The following is a 26,281-nucleotide window of genomic DNA, read 5'->3' as shown; positions in this document are numbered from 1 at the left end:
GGCTGGAATTGCAGGGTACAAGGGGCTCTGAAGGCCAGAGCATTTGGCATTTGCTCCTGGAGGCCACACAGGAAGCCATGGGAGAGGTCACTTTGACAGGTAGAGGAGGAGAGGGAGTGGGGAAGAGACTCAAGGCAGGCAGAGGGTGTGGCTTTGGCACTGAAACACCTGACCAGCTCTCCAGGAACTTGGGCCACTGACAAGGAAACACATCCACCTTCCCGGGGCCGTGAGGTGGTGATGGCCTCTCCCAGGGTCCCTGAAGGAGCCACCAGAGAAACCAAAGGCTCACACAGTCTGATTTTGGTCCTTTTATTATTCCTGGTAGATTAAATAAATCTTTATAGAGTGATTTATATTTTACACACAAAAGAAAAATACATTCTCCTTGTACCTATGAAATAAAGGAGCATGGAGGCAGGGACCATGGCCAGAGCAGGGCTGGGGTGCCTCTGCACAGACAATGATGCCGAGGGATGATTATCATTCAACCTCTTACAGTATAACCAAAGTGTTGCACCAGGGTCTATCCCCCGTTGCAAAGAGTAGATTGCCACGCGTTTCCTGACATGGGGACTCGCTCTCCTTTACAAATCACCTCACTGGTTCACCCTGAATTCCTCTGACCTCATGCCAGGGTGGGGGGCATCAGGGACATGAGAGGTCCCCCTGGGGAGACTGACAGAAGAGGACTCAGTTCTACCGATTGCTCTATGGGTCACAGAGGAGCCGTCGTGCATGCACACCCACACCCCACTCACAAACATGCAGACCACCCCCCCTCCCACCCGCCCGCCACAGACCAGAGCCAGAGCCAGGGGCTGCTATTGCACAGTGCACATGACAAGACTTGGAAGCAGTGTCGGAGGCCCCAGGAACCCCCTGCCCCCGGGGGCCTCTCAGTATGGGATGTCGTTCTGATAGTACTGGATCATGTCATATGTCCGGCTCCTGCAAAGAAGGAGGATTAGTGGTCAGCTGGGAAGCTTCGACAAGTGCCTGACCAGCCCAGGGCCCTGCCCTGGGGGTGCAGATTCAGAGCTGAGGGGACATGGGGTCCCTGCCCCCTGGAGCTCATGGGCAGTGGTGACACCCCCAGGTCAGTGTGTTAGGGAGCAGTGAACACATGTCACACGAGGGCCAGAGGAATGGGGGTAGGCTTCCCAGAGGCAGTGGTGTGGGAGAGGCTTCGCCAGGCAGGGGCTAAGAGGGGGAAGCAGTCTGGAGATACAGGCTCTCATCAGGCTGCAGGAGGCCCTGAATGCTAGGCTGAGCCATTTTAACTTAATTTGGTGGCGATCACGAAGTGGCAGGGGCCTAACAGAAAGGAGAAGGGAAGGAAGAGTTGTGGAGAGGCTAGCGGGGGCTCCTGGCTAATGAAAGTCAGACAGTGGGTACCTGGCAGATGTGCCAGGGGAGGAGCCCCAAGTCCCACCAGGGCAGCCCCTGGGCATGGCCCAGCCTGTGCTCCCTAAGTCCCAACTAAAATCCCGCCTCCTCTAGGAAGCCCTCCTGACCCCTCAATTCCCGTACCTTCTCCCGTTCATCATTTCCCATTTGTCTTGTTCATTCAAGACAATAGTTGAGAATATTGAACATTATTGAACATAGTTGAGAATGAACATGTGCTCTCCCCCATTAGACTGCGAGCTCCCTGAGGGCAAGGCCTGTCTGTGGCCTCTTTTTGTCTCCTCAGTGCTGAGCACAGAGCCTGGCACAAGCAGGCACTTGGACCTGGAAGGTCAGCCAGACAAGTCCCTCATTTTAGAGGGGGGGGAATGGCGTCCCAGAGAGAGGAAGAGGCTGGCCCAAGGTCCTATGGGCCTGAATACAAACGCCTCCCCTCCAAGGCCCAGCCAGTGCCCACATCCAGCTGCCAGGCCCTGGCCTCGCCTCTCTGTGGCCGATCCTCATCCTCCCTGCCTCCCTGCGGCCACAGGCTATGACCGAAGACTGTCCGGGCTCTGTGGGATCAGGCTTTGTGCACCGTCTGATCTGAGCCTTTGGAGAACATCTGTGCAAGGTCCTGCAGCTAATGGGTGTCAGGGCAGGAGCCCAATCCTGGCCTCCGGCACCACAAGCCACTGGTTCCAGCCCTGGACTCTCCAGTCTCAGGCCTCAGTCAGTGGATGAGCTTTTATTAAACACTAAAAGCTGGGCACTGTGCTCAGCACCTGAGCACGCAGGAAGGCCAAAGCCCAGGCCCTGACCTCCTGACGCGGATGTCACACAGAGCAGACGGGAGGCCACCTCCAAGGGCCCTGGCAGAAGGGCAGGGGGACTCAGTGGCAGAGTGAGGGCAAGAGCCCTCCAGGCGTGGAGGGTTCTGTGGCGAGCATGGTCGGCGGCCCAAGGACGCTGGATTGCAGGGTATGGGGGTGGAGGAGGACAGAAGAAAAGAAGACTGGGCAGGAAGGGATGGGAGGCCTGAGGGGGAGTGCAGAGGGCTTGGTGTCAGCAGGAGAGGCCCCTCTTCAGTGGTGACCAGAAGGAAGCAGGAGACAGGACGGTCAGACATCTGAATGAGCTGAGGAGTGAGGAAGAGGGTGCTCATGGCCAGTGGACTCAGACTTCTGGTTAAGAACAAGGGAGAGGAGTTTAGCTAACAGGTGGCAGGGTGGGTCTGTTGTCGACAGTGGGGCAGTGAAAGACCAGGGAGGTGTGAAAGAACTGGCCTGTCCAGCGGTGGTCCGGCGGATACTGGACGGACAGACTGAGTAGATCCCTTAATGGTCACATCCAGTGGTGAGTGCCCTAGGCAGCTCTCTGGACTCCAAGCTACCAAGACTGCACTTCTCCGTGCCATTACTGTGCTGGACACTGCTGACCATCTCCAGGACGCTCTCTCCTCTGCGGCTCTCCTGACTTCTCTCACAGTTCTCCTCTCTGTCTGGACGTTCCTTCTCAGTCACTCCCCAACTGTGGGCAGCCCCCAGGTTCTGTGCCCTTTTCTCTCCTAATCTATGCTCTGTGTCTTGGTGACCTCAGTCAAAATCTCTGTCCACAAATCCAGCCCCAGCTTCTCTCCTAAACTGGAGCCTGTCTCCAACTGCCTTGGATGCCTCAAGCTGGCTGTGTCCCAGAGACACCTTTGACTCACCCTCCCTTCCCCAGCAGCCCACTGAGCCTCATTCTCCATCTGCCATTTCCCAGTAGCTGCTAATTCTCCTCATTTCTCTACCTTCAAAATCTCTCTCTCTCTATCCCTTCTCTCTGCTCATAGCTGCGACCTCAGCTCAGGCCTCCCTGGACATGGCTGATTCCTCCTTCATGATGCTCTGCCTCTCGTCTCCAAGTTCTTGTACTGGCCGCCCCCCATTTCCAGAATGCACACTGATGATTTCCACGTCGTAGGGCCTCCTCTTCCTTGAAGAAACGATCCAGGAGTTGAGTTGGTTCACCAAGAAGCTGAGTAAAGGGGTGTCCATTTGGGGTTGAGGAACACTGCTGGCTGGTGGTTCCGAGTCCCTGGGATGGGCTGAGTCTAAGTGGGCAGGCAAACGTGCTGACCATTGGGGAGAGCATCCAGAAAGAGCCTCAATAGTCGAAGACTCCTGGGCACCAGGGTGATGAGGAAGCCAGCCCTTCAGTCCCAAGGCAGGTATGTCTCACCCGTCTTGTAGAAGGCTTCTAGCTGAGAGAAGGTGGCCAGTGGTGGGGAACGCGCTGGGGTCCCCAGGAAGCGGGAGGCGAGCTGTCAGGGCAGGGTCCTTTCAATACACTTAAATGATCTCACTGGCTTCTCAAGCCTCTACATATCCAAAATTCAGTCAGCCAGTGAGCATCTATCAAGTGTCTACTGTGTGTCAAGCACTGGGCTAAACACTGGGGACATGAAGGAAGACAAGGGTACAAAACCAAAAACATTTTCCTCTTTCAGACAATCTCCCCTTGTGCTCACAGAACGTGCGCTCGGTGCCGCAGAGCCAGCTCGACTTCCTGCTCTGCTTTCCTTCTGGCGTTCAGCTAGTCACCAAGTCTAGCCGATGTCCCTCCGTCTCCATCCTTGCGGCCTCCACATGAGGCCGATCCCTCAGAGCCATGGCTGGGGGGGCCTCCTCCCGCTCCCTATCCATGTGCCCCACACACATTTCTCACCGTCTCAGTCCTTGCTCAGGGACTTCTGACCAGATCATGTCTCAGCTCCCATCTTCTCACCTCAACCATCCCTCACCACTCCCACTGGGTCCCTCCACTAGGCAGGTATATGTGTGTCCTCCTCAGAGGGGGCTCGTGCTTACGCTGCCTCCTGTTCCTTTTCTGAGTTCTCCACTAGCTCTGGGGAGGTCTGTTCACACCTGCCCCCTGTGGGATGCACATCCTCGGGGGTGGGGGGATTCTCACCGGGCCACAGATTTCTTGGAAAGCTCGGGGTCACCAGAGGGGCACTGTGGTTTCCTGACAGCAACTGGCCTCTTTTTGTCCTACTTTTGGGCTCGGGGCCTAGCTCCCGGGCTGTTTTGGACACCTACCGTGGGTCCAATTCTGCAACTGAGAAACTTGGCCCTTTGTCATCCTACTGAGGCCCAGACGCCCAAAGAAAACCAACTGAAATAGCCATAAAGCTTACTTTTAAGTTTACAGACGAACTTCCCCCCCAGAACGCCGGCTCAGAGGTGTGTTGAAATGGGGGTGGCAGACACTGCTCAGCCACTTGGTCTGTTTGGAGGGGAAGGCCACGTGCTTCTTTTGTAGGAGGCTGTGAAACATTCTGGGACCATGTTACCCCCAGACTAGAGGGAGCAGCTGAGGAGCTCACCAGACCGCTTCCCTCACAGCAGTCAAAGCTTCTCCATTTTCTGCCCTGCCCGATGGTGATTATCAGGACTGTTCTTGTGATTAAACCTTCGAAAAATCTTGGATCGTCTCCATGTATGGATGGGAGGCAGCTGGCACTCCAGGGCCCCACAGGAGGGCCTCACATTGTCTACATCTTTCAGGCAATCGTGAGAGGCCGAGGTGTGGTCAACTGCTGAGTGGTGCTGCTGGCACCTCCCCCCTCCCCGCTAATGCCCTTGTGCGGCAGAGGCGGACTGCAGCCAGTCCTCTTTGCTGGTTACCTTTTTTGGGAAGAAGGCTCCGGGCTTTCACAAGCCCTCTTTTAGACCTCTTGTGACTCAGTCTCCCTCCCAGTACCTAGTATGGATGCTTTCCCCTTCTAGCAGTGCTGTTATTATCTCCATTCCACAGATCAGGGAACTGAAGCTAAAGGAGGTTCTATGAACTGCCCAGGGTTGGTCTGGAGGGTTCTGGAGAGTCCTTGGTCCAGAATTATGTTAGTGGTCCCAAGCAGAAAGGTCATGCAGCTTCCCAAGGGGGCTTGTTTGTGGCCAACCATGGATCTGATGAGAGAACACAGGGGCTCACGGGAAGAGGGCAGGGGTCCCCTGGGCTCCATGTGCTGGCAACGCCTCTGACCAAGGTATTTGGCCACACCAGAGACTATAAGTGGCAAGTCAGAATGTGAAAGGCCTGCTGGCCCCAGCCTCATGGGCAAGGAGAGTTCAGTTCTGGGCTCTCTGTGGCAGTCCAGGAGGCTGAATGGATGGGTCAGGAAAGGGCCAGAGCTCGGCCAGGGGAGGACACACTGGATCCTACCAGACAGGAGGGATCAGGCTTATTCCATTTGGTTCCCGGAGGTAGGACAAAGTGTTCTAGGGGGGACAATCCCAGTTTTCTAAAGGCACATTTCCTGTACCAAGAGCTGTCACCAAAGGACATGGGCTGGCCTGGGGGGAGGGGGAGCTGAGTGGGTCTCGTCATCTCAGAGGATCACTCTGAACTCAGAAGGGCTAAGGACAAGGCACCTGCCAGGCCTCAGCCCCCTGGCTCTTAAGGGGAAGGGAGGAAGTGTCTCAGGATGAGACAGGGTGCCCGGGGGCTCTGTGCAGCTCTGAGGGACCCTGGAGCACTCACTTTACAAACATGGCCGAGATGGTGGCTTGGCCAGAGGGAGCCTCTAAACTAGTTCTGTCTGGGAAGGGGTGCCCCCATCATCACCGCTGATTGCCGAGGGTGCAGATGCATGGGCCTGGAAGTGCAGGGTAGGGGCCTGCTGGGAAATGGACTGACCTGTTGCTGAGGAAGCAGTTCTGAATGACCTTGAGGATGAAGTTGGCTGCCTCCCGTTCGGTCATGTTCGGGCTGAACCTGTGCCTTGGGGGGTGAGAGACAAAGATGTTCCCATTTCCGTTGAGAAGCCTTTGGGACAGTTGCCACCCTCTGGGGAGCTGCGGGTCGACCTTCCTCCCAGTGATCAGTAGGGGAGAAAAGCTCATCAGGATTGTTCAGGCCAGGGTGCAGGAGAGCAGTGTCCACAGCAGCCGAATCCCTGACCCCTTCTCCCAGAGGAGGACAGCTGTCCAGGGGTGTCTGACTACTGAAGTCGGGGATGATGGGGGAAGGAGAGAGGAGGAGCTTGTGCTTTACAGGTTTGGGGTGGGGGTTGGACCAAGCCAGGAGCATCCTGAGAACTGGCCCCCCTACTCTGGGAGAGAAGATCATGGGATTTCCAAGCTGGAGGGGTCCTCAAGCAAAGGGGAGCGCCCCCCTCACCCTGACCTCGAACCCAAGCCTTGCCCATTCTGGTGGTCCTGCCCTGGCTCTGCCCTCTCCCCTCCCCTGGTCTCCAGATTCTTTCTGGGCAGTCTGCAGAGGACTGACTGGTCAATCAAAGAGGGCAGCAAGAACACCTTTCTTCTGTCCTTATTCCCCCCAGGACCACCACCCCCATGCCCTGGGGCTGTTCTGGGGGAGCTGAGCACCAGCAGAACAGAAGGGGAGAGGCTCAGCCTTCCCTCCTGGCTCTCCTGTCCACCCCTGAATAGCAGCCTACTTTTAGACTGACCCTCGTATCCCTGCCTTCAGACCTTGGGGAGGGAGGTCATGTAGGCCATACCCCTCGCCGTGCAGGGGGGTAACTGAAGCCTTGACCATGAGGAAGACTTCCTCATGTGGACCTTGCGTGCCTCCAAAGGCAGGAGAAATGACACCCCCCCATACTCAGGCACCCGCTACAGATGGTGGGAGTGGGCTGACTGTGTGCCGGTCTGGGACAACATCCCAGAACTCACTTCAGCAGCTTGATTGTCTGTCCTCGGAAGCAGGGGAGCCCCGTGTCCAGCATCAGGGTTACCAAGGAGACCACAGCGTCCATGTAGGGCCTGCAGGGAGAGCCAGAGGGGTCAAGCGGGGCCTGATAATGCTGCGATTGCCCTGCCCCCACCTCAAGGCCCCCAAACCAAAGAGGTAGAAGACTTCCTCCTCTTCCATCTGCCTCAAGAGCCTGGTCAGCCTCTCCCACCTCAGTGGACTCTGGGAATAAGATGGGAGGGCACTTGGAGCATCCCACCCAGAGGTCTGGGCCCTGGGCCCCCCAGGAGGCCGGAGAGAAGGCTTTGCTCTGCTGGACACTGACTCTAGCTCTGAGCCTGGGTCAGGCCCCTGGGGGGGCACCTCTTGGCTGTGGGAGACGCGGTCCAGAGGCCCTCACCTGACTGCCAGGTAGCCTCGGACACACATCTCCATGAACCATTTGAAGGGGGTGGCCTCCATCTTCCCGCCCATGATCATGACCATCTCGTCGGTCAGCTTGATGTCTGGCTCCCAGCCGAGATTCCCTCCAGGGGAGCTCTCAAACATGAAGCCAAAGTCTGCGAACATGAGCAGGAGAGCTGCTGTGAGAGACGCCCCCCACGGCAGAGACATGGACCCCAGGAGCCAGCACTCCCACCACACAGCCGGCCAGTGCCTGATGCTGAGACTGATCCCCTCCTTGGTGTGGCAGTCAAGGGGCCTGGTGGGGTGAGTACTGGCCTGGAGCCAGAAGACCTGAGCTCCAATCTGGCCTCAGACACGCCCTAGCTGCATGACCCTGGGCAAGTCACTTCCTTTCTGCCTGCCTCAGTCTCCTCAACTGTAAAATGAGGATAACAAAAGCACCCCGCTCTCAGTGTTGCTGTGAGGATCAGATGAGGTCACGCTATCAATACAGGTTCATGGCCAGCTCGTCAAGGCAGGGCAGCCGGGGTGATGTTTGCCAAGGACTTCACAGTAGCAGCCTCATCTAAGCCCGACAGTTCTCTGAGGCTGATCACACCCACTGTCCAGATGGGGACACTGAGGCCCAGAGCTGAGTGACCTGTCCCCAAGAGCTCATCAGCCGCTCCCCCCCAACCCCAAGGCCCCCCGCTGACCGATGTGGATGATGTGGCCCTTCTTGTCCAGCATGATGTTCCCATTGTGACGGTCCTTGATCTGCAGCAGGAACAGGAGGAGGCTGTAGGCAGCCATGCTGCGGATGAAGTTGTAGCGAGCCTGCGCAGGGACAAAGGGCACGCAATCATGGGGGCAGCCACGGGCCGAGCCGTGGCTCTGGAGGCCAGGCCCTCGGGAGAAGCCGCCTCTCCGTGCTCCTCCTGGTGGCTGGGCAGTGACTGGGGCCTCCCAGAATCCACTGAGGCAGCAGCACCTGCTTCCCACGACCTGCTGCACATGGGCCAATAGAGGCCTGCCCTCTGAGGGCGCCCAGACGTCCCCGCTCCCCGGGTTCTGAGCTCTCCGTGTCCAAGGACACCCCACTTACAGCCACCCTACGTTGTGGGATTCTGCGATTCTGGAGAGGATTTCTAGATGCTCCCTGAGGCTGGAATCTGGATGGTTGTCACTTTTTCCCAATCACAGATAACAACGCTACAAGTACATCTGGACAGCGTGGTGGCGCAGGAGGGTCAGAAAGACCCGAGTTCAAATCTGACCCCAGATTGTTTGGCCCTGGGCACATCACTGACCTGTCTACCTCAGACTTCTCCTCTTTCTCTGAGGACCATCGTGAGGCTCCAGGGGAGCTCAGTGCAGGCTGGCACAGGGCAGGCACTTAGTAAATGCCCCCCCACCCAGAGTGTGTGGATCCCAATGGAGCCTGAGCTCTGCCGGGCAGGGTCACCCGAGACAGATGGGTCACGGGGGAGAAAAAGGCGACCCAATGGAGAAGGAAATGGCCAGCCACTCCAGGACCTCGGGGTCCGTGAACTCAAACAGATGGGAGTGGGTGAATTGAATCCAGGTGATCACTGCGCAGACTACCATGGGCAATAGGCCCTTAGAAGAAAGAGAAGCCCTCACAGCCAACCAGAGGAGAGAAAAGCAGGCCTGGGACGCAGTGTGAGAGATGAACACCACAGTGCTCCAAGCACTGAGCCCCAAGAGGCCACAGCAGATCGGGGCTATGGAGACCTACAGCATGTTCTAGAAATAACACCAGCCAAAGACGTCCCATTCGTCACAGGGACTGGAATGCTAAAGCAGGGAATCAAAAAAGATCAATGGAATAGCAGGCCAGTGTGGCCTTGGAGGGCAAAGCTGAAATACTCTGGTCACATAATGACAAGACAGGACTCACTGGAAAAGACCCTGCTGCTGGGAAAGATTGAAGGCCAAAGGAGGAGGGAATGGATAGTGTCATGGAAGCAGTGAGCTTGGACAGACTTGGGGAAACTGTGGGGGACAGAAGGGCCTGCTGTCCTGGGGCCCACAGGGTTGAGAAGACTCAGACACAAATGAAGGACTGAATGACCCCCACCAGTTTGAGGTCATCTCAGAGGGAAGACACAAAGATCCAGGAGAAGCAGAAAAGGCCTCTTGCAGAAGACTTTAGCTGGGATTTGAAGGAAGCCAGAGAAGCTGGAAGGCAGAGGTGAGCACAATGGAATCCCAGGCCCAGGTGATGGCCAGAGAAAACCCAGGGTCAGAGATGGGTGGGACACTCTGGAGAAGTGGCCAAGAGCCCAGGATCACTGGGGAGTGAGAGGCGAGGAAGGGCCAGGTTATGGAGGGCTCTGAGTGCCAAGCAGAGCTTTGTATTTCAGAGAGACAATGGGGTTTACTGAGGAGGAGGAAGATACGGTCAGACTTCTGTTTTAGAAAACTCTCTTTGGTGGCTGAGTGGAGAAGGATGGACTGGAGAGGGAGAGACTGGGCGGTCTCTCAGTCACCCTCAGCAGGTGACTGCAGTAATCCAGGGTCTGTGCCAGGGTGGGGACAGGGCCAAAGGAGGAAAGGGGGCATATTCGAGAGGTGGTGCAGAGGTGAAATTGCCAGGTCATAGTACTGTACTAGATATGGGGGTGAGAGCTAGGGAGGAGCCTGAGGGCCTAGGAGGAGGGTGGTGCCCTCAACAATGACAGGGAAGGTGCCTTTAGGGGAAAAGAGGAGCTCTGTTTTGGACATGCTGAGTGCAAGGCGTCTCCCGGACATCCAATGGGACATGTCTGAAAGGCAGCTGGAGAAGAGACATGGGAGGGCAGCAGAGACACTGGGGCAGGATGAGTAGGTCTGAGAGTTACCAGTACAGAGACTACAATTTAAACGTGGCAGGCGATGAGATTGCCCAGAAAAGCAGACAAAAGGAGGGAGAGAAAAAGGCCTGTCTGGCCCATCCTAAGCTGCTCCGCTGGCCCTTCCTTCCCGGCCCCAGGGGCTCAGCCACCTCAGCGTTACCTGCTGGAAGGCCAGGGTGGATTCGTCTCCGTACTGCCGAGTGAAATAGTCATACATGCCGAAATCTGTCTGCCGGCCCAGCTGGTCTCGAGACGTGCAGTCGGGAATGCATTCGATCACCCCACACTGAGGACCAAGGGAAAAGCCTGTGTGACCCAGGGACCTGGGCCTTTGGCATTCTAAGGTCCCCAAACTTTGTGAGGTTCAAACTAGATATGCAAGCCCCCTGTCAAGTGGCTCAAGAAGGGGCAGGAATCTCTCTCCAAAGGCAAAGATCCAACCGGGCCTGAAGAGAAATCTCTTTAACCTCCTCACTACAAGGGCAGCCAGCTTCCGAGGGAAGAACCCCAGCGACGGGGCACTCACTACCTCCCTACCTCTGCTTGCCCAAACTGGGTCCCCAGCAGACCAAGTCTGACTCTGGCTTTGAGTGGAGTGGGACGTGGCGCAGGCTCACGGCGAGCCAGCGTCTCCATCGCCCCCTCCTGCTACTGGCCATGCTCTGCCATGCCCTTCCTCAGCCCCCAAGTTCAGACTGACCCCTCCAGGCTAGACACCTTGGCTGCACTCACCCCAGGAGCTGTGGCCACCACCCTGTAGGGGAATACAAAGAGGTCCAGGCCCACCAGCTGGAAGATGTTCTTGAACAGGTCAATGATCTGCAGAGCCAGCATGTCCTGGGAAGGAGCACGAGACAAGGAGGCACTTAGGAGGACGATGAGCACTCCTGCCTCCACAGGGGCCCTCTGCCCTGGCGGGCCCCTCAGCTATCCCTGGGAGGGGCCAGAGAAGAGGCGAGAGGCCTGTGGGGCACCCGTGGAGCCCGACCCCTGCTGCCATGCCCTCCCAAGATCCTCTGCCCCAGTGAGCCCCAGGGTGAGAATTCCGATGGGGATGGAAAGCTAGGCCCAAGCCCCGTGCCAAGGTGGAAGGAGAGGGGTGGGTTCTTGGCCTAAGGCCTTCGGTTCAGGATCAGATTCTAGCTTCCTCCCTGAGGACGTGTTTGTTGAGCAAATGAACAGACCACCCAGAAGCAGGAGGGCTTGGTGCGATGCTGGGCTCGCTCCGACTGGGGCTCAGTTTACCTGTCTGCAATCATCGCCCACTTTAAAGATGGCCGCCTGCCAAGAAATCTTGCTGCTGTCCTCGTCCTCTTCCTCTTCCTCGATGGGAGAGGCTTGGGCCGAGGTGCACCGCATTCCTGCTCGGGACCAGAAAGGTCAGACCTCAGGCCTGGGAGCCCCCGCAGCCCGTCCAGGAGCTCCGGGTAAACACGCCACAATGCTACCTCTGCTACCACCAGAGTCGGGGGCTGTGGGCACCCAGCACCCCCAGCAGCAAATGTCAATCTGATGTGTGTGCCTGTGTGTGAGCGTGTGTGTGTGAGGGGGTGTGTGCATGCATGTGACTGTGAGCATGTATGTGTGAGGGGGTGTGTGCGTTTGTGTGAGGGGGGGCATGCGTGTGTGTGCCTGTGTCTGAGCGTGTATGTGTGAGGGGGTGCGTGCGTGCATGTGAGCATGTATGTGTGAAGGGGTGCGTGCGTGTGTGTGCCTGCGTGTGAGCGTGTATGTGTGAGGGGGTGTGTGCATGCGCCTGTGTGTGAACGTGTATGTGTGAGGGGGTGCGTGCGTGTGTGTGAGGGGGTGTGTGCGTGCGCCTGTGTGTGAACGTGCATGTGTGAGGGGGTGCGTGCGTGTGTGTGAGCATGTATGTGTGAGGGGGTGCGTGTGTGTGTGCGCCTGTGCTTGTGCATGGGTGGGTGCCCATCAGTGCTGGATGACTGTGTGGGCCCAGGCCTATGAAGGGGCTGAACACCAGTTTAAACCCGCGGCCCACAGGCTGGCATCCGGGCAGGTGCTCCCCTGGATGAGGTGGGACGAGAACCACTAGCCCACCCACTGTTAGCCACCTGCATGGGGTATGGCCCTTGGCCAACGGCCGGAGCACCCACTTCTGACCAGCTGTTGGATGGACAGATGCCCGTGGGCACGAGGGCCAAAGCTTGGTACTGACCTTCTTTCTCGAGCTCGCTGACCCCACAACGCTTCACCTTAAACTTGGCCAGGTACGGGGCCTTGGCGGCACTGCCAAGACAAAGGGATGGGCTGTGGTTTGCCGTTCTAGGGGCGATGGGGAATCCCCGGCCCCACTGATGGCCCCCCAAGCCTCCCAGGACCAAAGCTGGGCTGTGGGGATTGGGGGCAGCTCACCTTTGCATTGGGGTTCCTGACTTGTAGTCAATGTCCAGCACGATGGCCTCAGGGTTACTTGGGAGGTAGCAGCCTGGAATGGGAGGGAGCTCATCAATGTGAGGGGTGTGGGCAGTGGGCCCCCCCACCGACCAAATCTTGCGGGGGGTCTTGGGACAGTGCTGGGGGCTGGAGTCTGACCGGGATTGTCGGCCAGCAGTGCCAGCCTGTCCTGCGCTGCTGAGGTCAGGGACCCAAGGCCGAGATGGGAGGAGGATGGCAGCTCCGAGTGTCTGGGCCTTGGGGAGGAGATCCCCAAGGAGGACACAGGCCCTGCTCCCTCACCTCTCTCACTCTCCTGTCACTGGCTCCCAGAGGAGCCAGCCCTCGCCTCACTAGGCGCGTGACAACAGCCTGATGCCTCTCCCTAGTCCAGGGTGCCCACGGCTCACCAGCACAGCACAAATGTCCCTCCCCGTCAGTGATCTCCCATGGCTCCCTATTACCTCAAGCATCACCCTTCCTCAGGCCTGGCTGCTTCCTGCCTTGCCTGTGGTCTTACTCTTGACCTGCTACCATATGTTTTGGGATCCAGCTATGCTGGCCTCCTCGCCGCTCCCAAATGACCCCTCTCCCATCTCCCCTCTCCAGGCCTTTGCAGTGGCTGGCTGCCATGCCCGGAATGCCTGCCCTCTGTGCCTCTCTGCCTCACACAGTCCCTCTCCTCCTTCAAGCAGCAGCTGAAAGAGCATCTCCGCACAGCGGGCAGTGCCATCCCCTCCAACGACCGCCATCGTTCTCTTTATACTCATTCCCTGATCTCTGCCTTTAGACTAGAATCTCCTTGAGGGCAGGGGCCTCCCTCAGGGAGGAAGCTTGGGGCAGCAGCGCCTTCTCTGGGACAGCATCCAGCAAGGACAACCTGGGGCCTCCTCCCAGCCTGGCCCTCCCGGGCCTGCACTAAACCCCACCCAGGCCTACAGTCTGTCTCCTCAGGTGCTCCCATGGGGCCCCTTCCCCATCTGGCATGTCCTCGTGCAGACACCTTCCACCTTGGTCAGGAATAAGGGGAGTGCAGCCCCTCCCCCCCACAGCTGGGCCACAGAAGGAGGCGCGTGGATGGACCGCCCCCTCCCCAGGAAGGCCCAGCACAGCTGGCACGGGCCGTGGTGGCTGCTTACACGGCTGCACCTTCACGTCGGCCAGGGCGCTCAGACACGCTTTCTTCCGCTCGTCACCTTTGGGGAAAGGCCTGGGAAAGCAGACAGGGCGGCTCAGCGACTGGTCTGTGCTGTTTTGTGCTTCCTCTGTGGGAGGCCCAGTCACAGGAAGGCTACCAGCCCAGGCAGCAGACTGGCTGCAGAGCCCCCCGAGGCTGTTCTCACTTAACACCCTCAGTGGCTCCCTGGGACTGGGGGAGGCTGCCCCTGGGGCTCGGGTGACCCTCTTCTGCCTCTCCCACCTGCCCGGGCCCACCTCAAGGTCCCTGAGGCCTGCCTGGCTCCCCCCAGGGGCCACCTCCTTCAGGAAGCTGCCTCAGATTTCCCAGCCCCAAGCACTCCAGCCTTCCTCAGGCACTGAGGTCCAACGGAATGACAGCGTCTCAGAGCTGGGGGAGGCCAGGAAGGGAGTGCCATGTGTGTGTTGTGGGGGGGGGGCAGGCACACGTAATCTCCTGTGACCCCAGGCTGGAGCCCAGTCACCCCCATGGGGCTCCTGGTCCTGGTCCCACCCTCTGGGTCCCTGAGTCTTTTCTGCTCTAATTCCCATGTGAATCTCTAGAGCCCTAGCCTCTCCCACTGACTCTGCTCCTTCTGGACTGTGGGGCCTCTTCAAAGGGAACATTCAGAGAGAACATAATCTTTTCCAGGGGCCGGGGTAGGGGGAGATATGCCCTGGGGGGCTCCCTAGCCTGAGACAGAGACCCCCACCTTTTTTGTTTTTGTTTTGCCTTTTTGGAGGGCAATTGGGGTTAAGGGACTTGCCCAAGGTCACACGGCCAGTTTTGTCTTGTGTTAAGTGTCTGAGGCTGGATTTGAATTTCAAGTCCTCCTGACTCCAGTGCCAGTGCTCTATTCACTGTGCCACCTAATGGCCCCGACCCCTACCTTTTTGGCTACTGCTTCACAAGGCCATCTAATACTGAACTTGTGGTCCACTAAGACCTCAGGCAAACTTCCCCACATAAGTTACTTTAAAAAAAAAATGTATTTATTTACTTTTAGTTTACAACATTTAGCTCCACAGTCCCTTGAGTTTCAGCACATGAGCTACTCTTAAGCAGGTTTCAAAGTTTTGGACACTAAGTGGTCACCTCAGCACTTTTATATCAAGGCATAATTAGGGGAGGCTAGGTGGTACAGTGAATAGAGCATCGGCCCTGGAGTCAGGAGGACCTGAGTTCAAATCTGACCTCAAACACTTACTAGCCATGTGACCTTGGGCAAGTCACTTAACCCCAATTGCCCTGCCCTCCCCCCTCCAAAAAGAAAAAAAAATCCAAACAAAAAACAACCATAATGAGAACAACTCCTGTTTGTAGAGAATGTTCACCCCACTCATTGTGAAAAGCAGCAGTGCGAATCCTGCAGGTCCCCCGGGATGAGGAGGCAGTCTCTGCCTCTCCCAGGGTGGGCTGCCTTCTCCCCCCCAAAGCCCTGGGCCGGGCTACTCACTTGATGATGGCTGACACGTTGGTGATCTTGTTAAAGAAGTCGAACTCACGCTGGTAGAAGTCCTTGGCTGGACCTGACAAGGAGCCTGTGATCTCCTCCACCAGCTGCTCCAGGAGCTCCCCGATGTCCGCTGAGGGCAGCGAGAGAACTGTTACGTTCATGGAGAGTGTGGCTAGGGGATGCCTGAGCAGTGGCACCGAGGAGGGCATGGCCACGAGGGGCTGCTCTCGATGGCCTGACAGAGGGCTCAGATCAGGCTGACTGTTCTCTCCATTTCACTGACTGGGACACTGAGGCAGGGTACATGAACTCTGCCCAAGGCAGTAAACTCTTCTAGTGGATGGGGCTGCCTGGGGCTCTCTGAACCACCCAGCTCCCAAGGTCATGGCACCCAAGTGAATCAACAGGAATGGAAAGGAAAGAGACCCCTTCAAGCCCCAAGGCCTCAATTTTTCAAAACCATGACATTTATTTCTCCTTTGGGTTAGGGGGCTGTGAACCTAGGACTGGGGAGGGAAGGGACTTGGGAGGCCCCTTAACAGAGCCCAATGAAGGGAGTCTGGGCAGAGGAGATGGGAGTTAGGGGCGGGCAGACTGGGGATTATGAGGGGACATGGGCCCGGGGCAGGGGGCACAGGGCCTCAAGCACAGACAAACCATACTCACGGTCCTTTTGGTGACCTTCTTCATCCAGGAAAATGTTGGTTTTCATGTTCCAGATAAACTGATGCGCCAGCAGCTGGGACTTGGACGCTGCCCACAGGATGTACTCCCGGACATAACCCATCTGTAATCAGAGCAGAGGCCCTGAGCACCCCTCTTGCCCCTCAGCCCATGGCACAAAGGGCAGGTGTGAATGGGGCAGGGCGGCTGCCCTCACAGGCTCTTGTCCAGCCCGGCCCGGAGCAGCAGCCCCACTGGGTGGCCTATTCCCATAGTCCAGGGCAGATTGGCTCGTTCCACTTGGGAGCAGCCCCGTGGGGTGGAGGGCTGAGCTCCTCCTGGCGCTGGCCCCACATTTGGCCCCCGAAGCTTCTCAGACCCCTGGAGCTCATGGGGAACAGAGTGCATGGGGCTGTCCTTGCCAAGACTATTCCATGGCCTTGGAGCATCACATCTGGGGCCCTCCCTGGGAGCCAATGTCCCCCTTCCAGGCTGCAATGCTGCAATCCCACCTCACCTTCTCTCCCCCAAACCAGGGCCTGGCTGGGCCCCGGCCCCACCCTCATCACAGCTCCCAATCAGGCTGCTTCCTTCCCTTTTGGAAGGACAAGACTAAAGTGGGCCAGGACCTTATAAGCTGCCCTGGGGAGACCCCAGAGGACCTGGGCTGCACATAAGGGCCCTCAGCCCGCAGCTGGGCCGGCCACGCTCACGGCTCCTGCCTCTGCTCTGGGCTCCCCAGGCCCCTCTCCTGCTGCCTGTGCACACCCCTCCCTCTGACCAAAGGGCCTCCAGCAGGGAGGAGGAGCCTCACCTTGTCATATCTCAGGGCCTGCACAATCTGGGGGATGTAGAACAAGATGGCATCCTGAGAAAGAGGAGACAAAGGTCGAGACTAAAGAGTAAAATCAAGACAGAATCACCTGAGACCCCCTAAAGGGGAGGGGGAGGGGGGCCTGCGGCGGCCCCCCACAGAGCCACAGCGCCCACTCCGTCATGGGCGAGGACATGGCTGCAGGCGCAGACAGAGGAGGTTGGAGAAGGGGGTGCGTGTTGGGGGCTCTGGGCTCGGTCACTGGGGGCCCAGCGCCCTGCACAGCAGCCCCCTGGGCTGCCGGTGACCTGCGGGGCCCACTTCCAGCAGGAGCCGGGCCTGGGCCCTCCTCGTCTTCTCCCCTCAGACTGGGCCCGAGAGCTGGGTCGAGGGGCCGGGGATCTTACCGGAGGAAAGGACCGCAAGACCTTGACGCCGTACTGCGCGGTGAGGGGGTGGGGTGGGTACATGCTGGAGAAGTAGGAGAGGCCGGTGGGTGGGTCTGTCGGGGCCCAGCACAGCACATGGCTGAGCTCGGGTGCGTCCGCATCAATGGTGTGCCAGGTCACTAGGTACTGGAGGGGAGGAACCAGAGGCCTCATCAGGCGTGGGCCCGGTTGCCTGGGTGCGAGGCCCACTCATCTGTCCTCCAGTAAGCCCTGGCATGCCCAGGCTCAGGCAAAGAAAGAAAGGTCATGCTGTCCTAAGTGTGTCTGCACTGGGGGTGGGAGGACAGAGAATCAGGGCTGGGGGACTCAGCAGAGACCCCTTGGGCACAGCAACAACAGCCTTTAGATCAAAACGGATCCATTCAGCTCAATACCACATCCAGGGGCTCTATGCCAAACACTGGGCAAACAGATGAACGGTGGCACAGAGGAGGAGACTGGGGCTCAGAGCGGCCCCCAAACAAGCAACCAGCACCGGCCTCCTAGGTAAACAGCAACAGGCCGCAAGCCAGAGAGAGCATGGGGGAGGGGGGGAGCCCGCTACCTTGATGGCCTCTGGCAAGTCACTGACGGCGCCCGGGTCCAGCCGTACCAGCCGCGTCACCTCAGTCCCGATGGCTTCCATATTCTTGAATCTGAGACAGATGGGGACAGATGAGCACTGATGGATACGGGCCTCAACATCCACAGAAAGAGGCGAGACAGGAAAGTCGAGTCAAACCCCTGGTGCACAGGAGGAGGCTGGGTGGCCTGTCCTGGTTCCCTCTGCTCAGCCTGGGGGGCATTGAGAGGGCAGAGAACCCAGCCTCCTCTCTGCCAAGGTAGGGCAGCCTCCGCTTGGCCACTCCACAGTTCCACAGAGCTGCCTAGAATGAGCGGCTGGGCTGCGTCCCAGGGCATGAAGGAAGGGGGCAGAGGCACATTCGCTTGCCACTCTGTGGCCCCCCAACCAGCCTGCCTCCCTCAGGGCACAGTCTGAGAGCCAAGAACAACTCCTCCGGTTTTCCAAAAGCCCTAGGCAACAAGGGCAGCCAGGCCCACCCCCCTGGGGGCCATCCTGCTCCCCCCACTCCGCCCCCCGGGCACCCACCTGGAGGGCAGCTGCACGGCCAGGTGCGGGGAGATGCTCCAAGCCAGGTTCACGTTGTCCTTCCACTGCTTCTCACTCATGCCCACGTACTTAGACTTCCAGTTGGCCACGCTGCTCTCCCCGTTCTGGTCCAGCTCCAGCTCAGGGGCCGACAGGGGGTTGTACCAGGTGATCAGACGCTCGATCTCTGTTGCCTGAGAGGACCGAGAGTAGGGTCGGCTCCGTGCCGGGAGAGCTCACACTGAGCGTGGCACAGCTGGCACTGGGCCCTTGGGCAGGTGGGCGGTGCCTGGATGAGGCAGCTGAGGCTCAGAGCTTGAGGCCAGCTGGCATGTCAGCGGCAGGCTGTCTGCCAGGGCAGCGCTTACTCCCCTGCCACGAGGCCCAGGAAGAAGGGCTGCTGGCAGGGCCAGGCCTTCTGGGCCAAGGCCAGAACCCTCTGCCGTGCCCCACTGCCACGGGCCACGGCCAGATCACGTGCAGCAGCTCTTCCTGAGGAGCCAGTCCACACTTAAGGCTACGTGCATGGCCCCAGGATCCCCTGGGAAATGGCGAGCACAGCCTCTGCTCTGGCCATCTCCAAGGTTAGATTGAGGAGAGGGTTCTGGGAACCTGTGCTGGGGGTATGATGGGGACAGGCACGAAGGCCCTGCCATCAGGCTGGAGGCCTGATCGCCTGTGGGGGGACCAGAAAGGAATCTTGGTAACAAAGATGGAGGCCTGGGGTTCTGGGATCGGTTTCAGGTAGCTCCTCAGCAGTCAGCTGGGTGGCACAACAGACCGAGGTCAGGGCCTGGAGTGGGGAAGACCCCAGTGAGAATCCTGCCCTAGGAGCTCAGGAGCTGGGTGAGCCTGGACAAGTGCCTTCATTCACCAGGGCCTCAGTTCCCTCAGTTATAAACTAAGGAGCTGGGCTCAGTGGCTGCCAAGGTCCCTCCTGGACAGGCGGGCTGGGGCAGCCCCCGACCCGTGTGTCTGGACTAAACACATTCCCCTGGGTGTGGCTGTGGACATCGTACCCCCGGCCCTGAGAGCCCGCAAATGGGAATGCATCAGGGGACTTGGGCACTATGGGAAATCTGTGGGTTTCCACTTGGTATCCCATCTGACTTGTGACTATCATGAGTAGCTTTAACACGCAGATGACTTCTAGTTTTATCAGGCAGCTGCCTGGCACCGAGCTTAGCCTTAGGGAAGGGCTCTGAGGCCAACAATCAACAAATGACAGGTTACCCACACGATCTGGGCTGAGGGGCTGGGAAAGGCTGCCAGAGAAGGGAGACTAAGGGGGGGTCCTTAAAGGAAGCCACAAGGTGGCAGTGAGGAGGAGGGCCTGCCAGGTGAGGGGCACAGCCAGTGCAAAGACTCAGTGCTGAGAGGTGGGCTGTTGGGAGAATCAAGGGGAAGAAGCCTGGCAGGCAGGAAGGGCCTGAAATGCCAGAGGGAGGGCTCGTTTCCTGTTCTTGGAGGTGCCCCCAGGAGGGGGGTGGGCTGTGGCTGCTGAGTGGAGGAGGGTCAGGCCTAGGGAAGCTGCACCAAGGCTGCCACGGTGGGGCACCACAACAGCGGGGCTGAGGGCATGAGGGTCTGAGTGGGGGATGGCTCTGCAGACCCCACAGGTCCTGAGGAGCTAGCTCCTCACACTGGAGAGGCCCCAGCACCAAGAGGGCTGGGAGCGGGCCTCTCTCTGGGGCTCCCCTTGCCCATTTCCCACTCCCTTTTCTGGGCTGCTTTCCCCACAACAGTGGAAGCTTCTTGAGGGCAGGGGTGGGCTTTCATTTGGAGTTACTGGTGCCCTCTGCGCTCAGCACAGTGCCTGGCACACTGGAGACATCTAATAAATGCTTGATTGCCTGACCATCCAGGCCTGGGATGTGATGGGTCTACTGTCCTTGTTAATGAAGAGTTCGTCATAAAACTCTCTGGAGAACTGACTGAAGAGGGAAGGGCCCATGCTGGAGGGGCTGCAGAGAGACAGGCCCCCCGAGGCACTGCTGGGAATGGGGGCAGCCATCCTAGGAAGGGCCCGCATGAGAGCCTGGTAGCACCTCAGGAGGGCTGCAGCACTTCTGCCTCCCTGGCATCCTTGCGCGCATCCTGAGCGCCCTGGGGGGATCTTGGCCCAATGGTCCCAAAGACCCGGGGACTGAGTTCAGAGTCTTGGCGGCTGTCTCAGCATCACCGGCAAGCAGGCCATGTGTGTGCTGATGGCCCTGGGTTCCACTTGGGTCTAGAAGCACATCCTGATGCAGGCCCTCCCACGCAGAGGACCAACAGCTAAGGTCGAGCTTAGAGATGGTGACCCGTTGGGTCCAGGCCCCCCCTGCCCCTCACTCTGTCACCATCATGGCTGAGCTGAGCACCCCCTGCGATGGTCTGTGGGGCCCGAGCTCCTCTGACCTACACTGACCCCATCTGCGGCAGGTGCTTCCCTGGCAGGCCATGAAGAGGCCAGCGTAGAGGACGACAACCCAGGACCTGGGACTGACTCACCAGAAGGGACAGCAGCAGTGTTCTCCTCTTCATGTAGTACTTGTGGAGCTGGGTGCCTCTGTTGGTTTTCTTGGACATCCCTTGAGAGGAAAGAGAAAGGGTGAATCTGTCAGTGAACGTGCCCAGGAGACTGATGAGGATGCCCTTGGCCTGGGTCACTGCGGCTGACATCAGACCTGCTCGCTCGTGGGAGCGCCCGGCTGAGCCTCCACGGCCTCAGGGCCGGCCCAGGAAGAGCCGCCCGGTGCCCATCCTACTCTTCCTCACGCCAGGAGTACTTGCATGGGCGTCTTCCCCATGATCGGATTCTAAGTGGAGAGCAGGGTCTGGGCTGCACCAGCCTTAGTATCCCAAATGCTGAGCCCGGGGCCTCACAGATAATCGGCCCCCCAAATGCTGGCTGAGCTGAAGGCCTTGGTCTGAGCGTTGGCTCTGCCACTTTTTAGCTGCTGGCACGGTCTCGTCCTCAGGGCACGGGCCTAAGGCTCCCGGCCCTCCCTGTCCTACAGCCAGGTGCGCTAACCAGGGGCTATGATGAGCATGATGGGATGGAGGCGCCGATGGCGGACCACAGCGATGATGATGGTGCAGAGATCTCAAGCAAGGACTCAGGCAGGGCGCCGGAGCAAGCCGGCAGACTGGGACCGAGCACTTGCGAGGAGAGGAAAGACAAGGCGGGCGCATGAACAAGGAACGGGGTGACCTGATTTCTTGGAGATGGTCGACATGCCGCTGGATAGCGGGTAAGTATTGATCCAGCCCTGGGCGGCCTGCTGTCGAGAGCCAACGGCTACGTCCAGGTTACTCCGGGTGTCCTGGTTATCTACAGTCAAACATAACATGGGACCCTAAAATAGAGCCACTCGAGAGAAAGCACAAGGGGTTAGTCATTCAGCGTTAGCCCAGAGCAGAGGCCGCCAGCCAAGAGAGGCAGAGGGCGCGACGGCCCAAGGCGGCTGGAGGTCACTCCGGGGGGTGGCAGGCCTGAGGAGGCTGGTGGTCACCCCGGGGGGGGGGGGCCACTCTGCATGCGGGGCAGCGGACGGGGCAGAAGGCGCCGTGGCCCAAGGCAGCTGGCAGTCACCCCAGGGAGAGGCTGCCCTGGCCATCCCTGTCCAGCCTCGCCTCTCCACGGTCTCCCCTGCTCCAAACCATCTTCCAACCAGCACCACTTCTCTGCTGAGGCTTCGCACCCCTCTGCCTGACCTCATCCGTCTCTGCTGCCCAGGCCCTTGAAGCCCTCCAGGCTTCCGTCTCCATGCCTCAGCTCACCCTGCCACTGTCTGCAATGGCATCACTTTCCCTCTTTGCCAAGTGGGCTCCTGCCCATGCTCTACAGCCCAGCTAGACACCTGCCTCCTCCAGGAAGCCTTCCCAGACTCTCTCCTTCCACCTCACAACGTACTGATGAAACTATCACGTACCACAAGCGTGTGCCTAAGTCCTTGGCTAGGGGGTGAGCCTGTGTGCTTGGGCCCGACTTTGTCTAGGCTTGGGGCCTCTCTCAGTATCTGGCACCGTGCTTTGCACAAAGCAGACACACTGCTGGAAAATTTGCCTGGTGCCCTATGTGGCTTCTAGAACCAGGGCTGATGCTGCTGGTACCAGTTCCCCCTGACAGGTCTGGCGCCCATACTTCATGAAGGGTTTATCCCAGCAGACACACAGGTGGAGCCTGTGCCAAGCCCTTGTCTTCCTGCCTCCTGTCTCTCCTTGGGAGGTACAAGGAAGCAGATTGTGGGCAGAAGCTGCAAGCCTGCCCCGCCTCCCTGCAGAGATCTGCAAGAGCAGCCTACAAGACCCCTGTGCAAGAAATTGTCTAGAAGGGGGATGCTGGCCAGAACTTGGTGGGATCAGATGCCTCTGAGGTCCTTCAGAACTTTGGGAGCTCAGCTCCCCACCGGTGGAGGTCCTCCTGGTCCGGGATTCCTGCGGCCCCCCAAGACTGGGTGAGATGCTACTGCGTTCCAGCTCTGATCATCTGTGACGCTAGGTACTAGCACAGATTCTAGGATGGTAAATCCTCGTCCTCCAGAAACCTTGGGATCCTTCCGGGCAGCCAAGGGCTCGCCCCTTCTTAGGGAAGCACGGAGTGAGGAACACCAAAATTTCTAAATGATACCGTGCCCTCACTGAATTCCTGAATCTTTATGAGTGTCCAGGATTGGGCTGTAACATGCTGGTGCCCTGAGGAACCCCAGGGGAGGAATACCCCATGGCTCCTGGCTGCTGGGCACACATGTGCCCTTGGCTCTGTCTCTTCCCTGGTCACCAGGAGGTACCATGAACAGCACCAGGTGCCACTGTCTGTAGGATGCTGACTTCAGCAGTGGTGCCCACCCTATCCAGCTGAAGACCATGTGATCACATCTGTTACGAGTGTCTGTAAAGTAAGAGTCGGGGGACTCTGGCTGGTGGAGGTGAGCTCGGTTTTGGTGGCTTCCTTACTGGCTCTTGGGGAGGTGGGGGGATGAGAGGCAAGGAGGGAGGGCTCTGGCCACGCCGCCCAGGCCCAGAGCCTTACTCACCTGGGGGCACGAGCTGGCTGGCAGTGAGGTACTTCTTATCGGAGAACATGGCAGTCCAGAACTTGATCAAGATGCTGATGTCCTCCCGCAGCTGGCTTTCTCCTTGGGTAGGGAACCTCGGGGGACAACTGAAAACAACCAGGAGAGGAGAGAGGCTCATGGGCTGAGAATGGGAGAAGAGTTGAGGCAGGCCACGGCCCTTCAGCATCTAGGTCACGGCCCGGCAATGCCTGGGATTGCCATCACAGCTCGCGCTGTGCATGCTACCATCAGTCAGGGGCCAGGCCCTGGGCTACGTGCTGGAGCTGGCAACAAGCCAGCCTCATACAGGACAAAGAGGAAGTGGTGAACAGAAGGGAGGTGGCATTTTAGTCGGGACTTACAGGAAGCCAGGCAGGTCAATGGTGAAAACAGAGGAAGGAGATCCTTCCAGGACTGGGGGCCAGAGAGAATGCCCAGAGCTGGGAGATGGATGGTCTTGTTTATGGAACAGCCAGGAGGTCGGGGTCACGGGATCAAACACTATGCTGGGGAGAGGTGTAAGTAAAGGGCAGCCAGGTTGTGCCATGGACAGAGGGCTGGGCCTGGAGTCAGGAAGACATGAGTTCAAATCCAGCCTCAGAGGCTTCTAGCTGAATGATCCTGGGCAAGTCACTTCACCTCTGCCTGCTGCAGTTTCTTCATTTCCAAAATGGGAGTGATAACATCCCATGAGACAGAATGTCTGGCGCCTGGCACACACTAGGTGCTTCATCAGCACCATGATGATCATTATCAAGACTGGGAAGGCAGGCGGGGGCCAGGGAGGTCAGACCCTCAGCTCCTGAGTGGAGGCTGGCCCAGATGCCGGCAGAGCTCCCCCTCCCCATGTCTCCCTGCACTCTGCTGGGCATCCTTTGGGGAGATCACTCTGATCCACGGTCTCATCAGGGGCTGGCAGGCAGGCCAGACCCCCAGAGCTTGGGCTGCCCTGAGGAACTCTGGTCCCCCCAGCTACCACCAAGGCTCAGCGACAGCAGCACCTGAAGTTTGGCCCATTTTACAGGTGAGGAAAATGAGACACAGAGAAGTGGGTGACTGTCCCAGGCCAGTCAGTTCAGAGGAAGGATTTGATCTTAGGTCTCCCTGGACTCCCAGTCCGGCCTGCTCCTACTACCCCATATGGGTTCAATAGTTTTGGGGGTAGGGTGGCAGGATAAGACATTTAAGGTTCTACCATCCTCATCATGGCCCAGGGAGACCCATAAAGGGCTCTGGAAACAGCAAAGCATCACTTCAGTGTCCCCTAGGGTCACAAAGGAGAGATGCAAGATGGGAGAGAAAGAGCTAGGGAGAGCTGGGTTCAAGTCTTGCCCCTACTGGCAATCCTGGGCCATCTCGGGGAGCCAGGAAGCCCCCAAAGCCACAGGTGACTCTCAGACAGATGAATGAATAGATGGCTGAATGAATGAGAACAAGTTGGGCACAAGGGGCACGTCCTCGCTGGCAGTGCCCGTGCTCCTGACATCCCAGGTGTGCACTGGATCTCCCCAGAGCTGATGATGGAGCCTGGAGCCCAGGTGCTAGCAGGCATCAGGCCGAGCTGGGCAGGCTTCGGGCACTGCCTCCAGCTCCGCCCCTACCAGCCGTGGATGGGCCACATTTCCAGTTGGAGGAGCCCCTCAATATGGAAGGGTCCTGCACCTGTCCACCTGCTGAGGCTGGTCCCAGGGCGGGCGATCTGCCTTCACCCTTGCTGAAGAACACGAGCAGGGGAGCTAGTCATGAGGCACCGTTGCCACAGAGCAGAGAGAGGGGCCGTGGCGAGGGCAGGGCTGTGTGCAGGGTTCCTGGGCATCCCTGGCCCCATGGCCCAGCAGAGGAGAGGAGGGCGTACCTGAAGTAGTCAAAGGCAGTAGAGTACACCTTTTCACGCAGGACATTGCGGATGGTGGCGTTGGGAACAACATCAGCATGAAGCAGTGACAGTCCAAGGGTCAGCAACCTAGAGAAACAGAGGCCACAGGGGCAAGAGAATACCAGCAGCCCAAAGGCCCTCTGCCCCTGCCCCTCCCCAGATCTCTAGTGTGAATGACAGGAGGGCAGAATCTGGGCTGAGTCTCATGGATGTCCTGCCAAGGATCCCCAGACACCCAGGGCTCTCAGCTCTGACTCGAACCCTGCCTTGCTATGGCACTGGGAGCTTGGTGCCACTCAAGGAATGCCGGTTTCAAAGCCAAGTTTTGGTTTTGAATCTGCTGCAGAACCAGATTCAAAGCCAATGCCTGTCAAAATTACTTACAGACGAATCACTTACACTAATATTAAAAACCCCTGCACGTTCTCCTGCTAAACACAGGCAATAACCCTGGAGCTGGAGCCCCAGGGCTGGTGGGCAGCCAGGCCTTGAGCCCAAGACACGTGAAAGTATCTCCCAACATTCCTGTTGTTGTCATGACTGTGGTCATGGTTGCCTCTGCCTGGCCCCAGGTCACACAGAGGCCAGGACTAGAACTCAGGCCTGTGGAGTCCAAGGCTGGCTAATGCCAAGACAACCAGATGTCTTCTTTAATGAAGCTGGACTTGAGGGTGGGGTTGTCTTCCTGTGGATTCCTACTTTGCTATGTCCCGGATGGCCTGGGCTCCCCTGGGAGGCCATCTTCCTAGCACCTTCACCCCCTCCGCCCGCCTGTCTCCTACGTGTGGGTGAGCCTCACATGCGCCCTAAGACACTGCTGCAGAACCAGACTATGGCTGTGCTCTGCCCAGAGAACGGTTGGATGAAAGCGCTTTCAGAAACTATCCTCTCCATGGCAGATGCCCTCTAAGGGGATGCCCATCAGCAGGGCAGGGCGAAGGGCCTCCAACTGCCCTCCAAGGGCAGGGTTCCCTCAACAGGAG

General features: G+C 58.5%; 1 protein-coding gene across 2 annotated transcripts in view; it reads right to left on the bottom strand.

Moving 5' to 3' along the window:
- Positions 1 to 296: 296 nt before the first annotated feature.
- Positions 297 to 26,281, bottom strand: part of PI4KA (phosphatidylinositol 4-kinase alpha) — a 135,330-nt gene continuing 109,345 nt past the window's right edge. For both annotated transcript variants that reach the window (XM_069100900.1, XM_069100901.1), the window contains 21 exons: positions 25,278 to 25,385; positions 23,402 to 23,529; positions 21,577 to 21,696; positions 20,874 to 20,953; positions 18,381 to 18,574; positions 17,835 to 17,925; positions 17,249 to 17,416; positions 16,842 to 16,895; positions 16,031 to 16,151; positions 15,365 to 15,494; positions 13,871 to 13,941; positions 12,711 to 12,783; positions 12,514 to 12,584; positions 11,583 to 11,698; positions 11,070 to 11,174; positions 10,498 to 10,623; positions 8,196 to 8,316; positions 7,493 to 7,652; positions 7,074 to 7,163; positions 6,073 to 6,156; positions 297 to 951 (listed from right to left, as the gene is read on the bottom strand). In XM_069100900.1, the coding sequence (XP_068957001.1) occupies positions 900 to 951; positions 6,073 to 6,156; positions 7,074 to 7,163; positions 7,493 to 7,652; positions 8,196 to 8,316; positions 10,498 to 10,623; positions 11,070 to 11,174; positions 11,583 to 11,698; positions 12,514 to 12,584; positions 12,711 to 12,783; positions 13,871 to 13,941; positions 15,365 to 15,494; positions 16,031 to 16,151; positions 16,842 to 16,895; positions 17,249 to 17,416; positions 17,835 to 17,925; positions 18,381 to 18,574; positions 20,874 to 20,953; positions 21,577 to 21,696; positions 23,402 to 23,529; positions 25,278 to 25,385 (2,263 nt within the window). In that variant the 3' untranslated portion in view covers positions 297 to 899. The remainder of the gene's footprint in view (positions 952 to 6,072; positions 6,157 to 7,073; positions 7,164 to 7,492; positions 7,653 to 8,195; positions 8,317 to 10,497; positions 10,624 to 11,069; positions 11,175 to 11,582; positions 11,699 to 12,513; positions 12,585 to 12,710; positions 12,784 to 13,870; positions 13,942 to 15,364; positions 15,495 to 16,030; positions 16,152 to 16,841; positions 16,896 to 17,248; positions 17,417 to 17,834; positions 17,926 to 18,380; positions 18,575 to 20,873; positions 20,954 to 21,576; positions 21,697 to 23,401; positions 23,530 to 25,277; positions 25,386 to 26,281) is intronic.

Source organism: Petaurus breviceps, unplaced genomic scaffold, assembly GCF_028583685.1.
Source record: "Petaurus breviceps papuanus isolate PSGF00001 unplaced genomic scaffold, PetGlider_PUasm1.0 428, whole genome shotgun sequence".
NCBI classification, from domain to species: Eukaryota; Metazoa; Chordata; class Mammalia; order Diprotodontia; family Petauridae; genus Petaurus; species Petaurus breviceps.
Note: the sequence above shows the minus strand (reverse complement) of the source record. Positions and strands in the feature narration are given on the sequence as shown.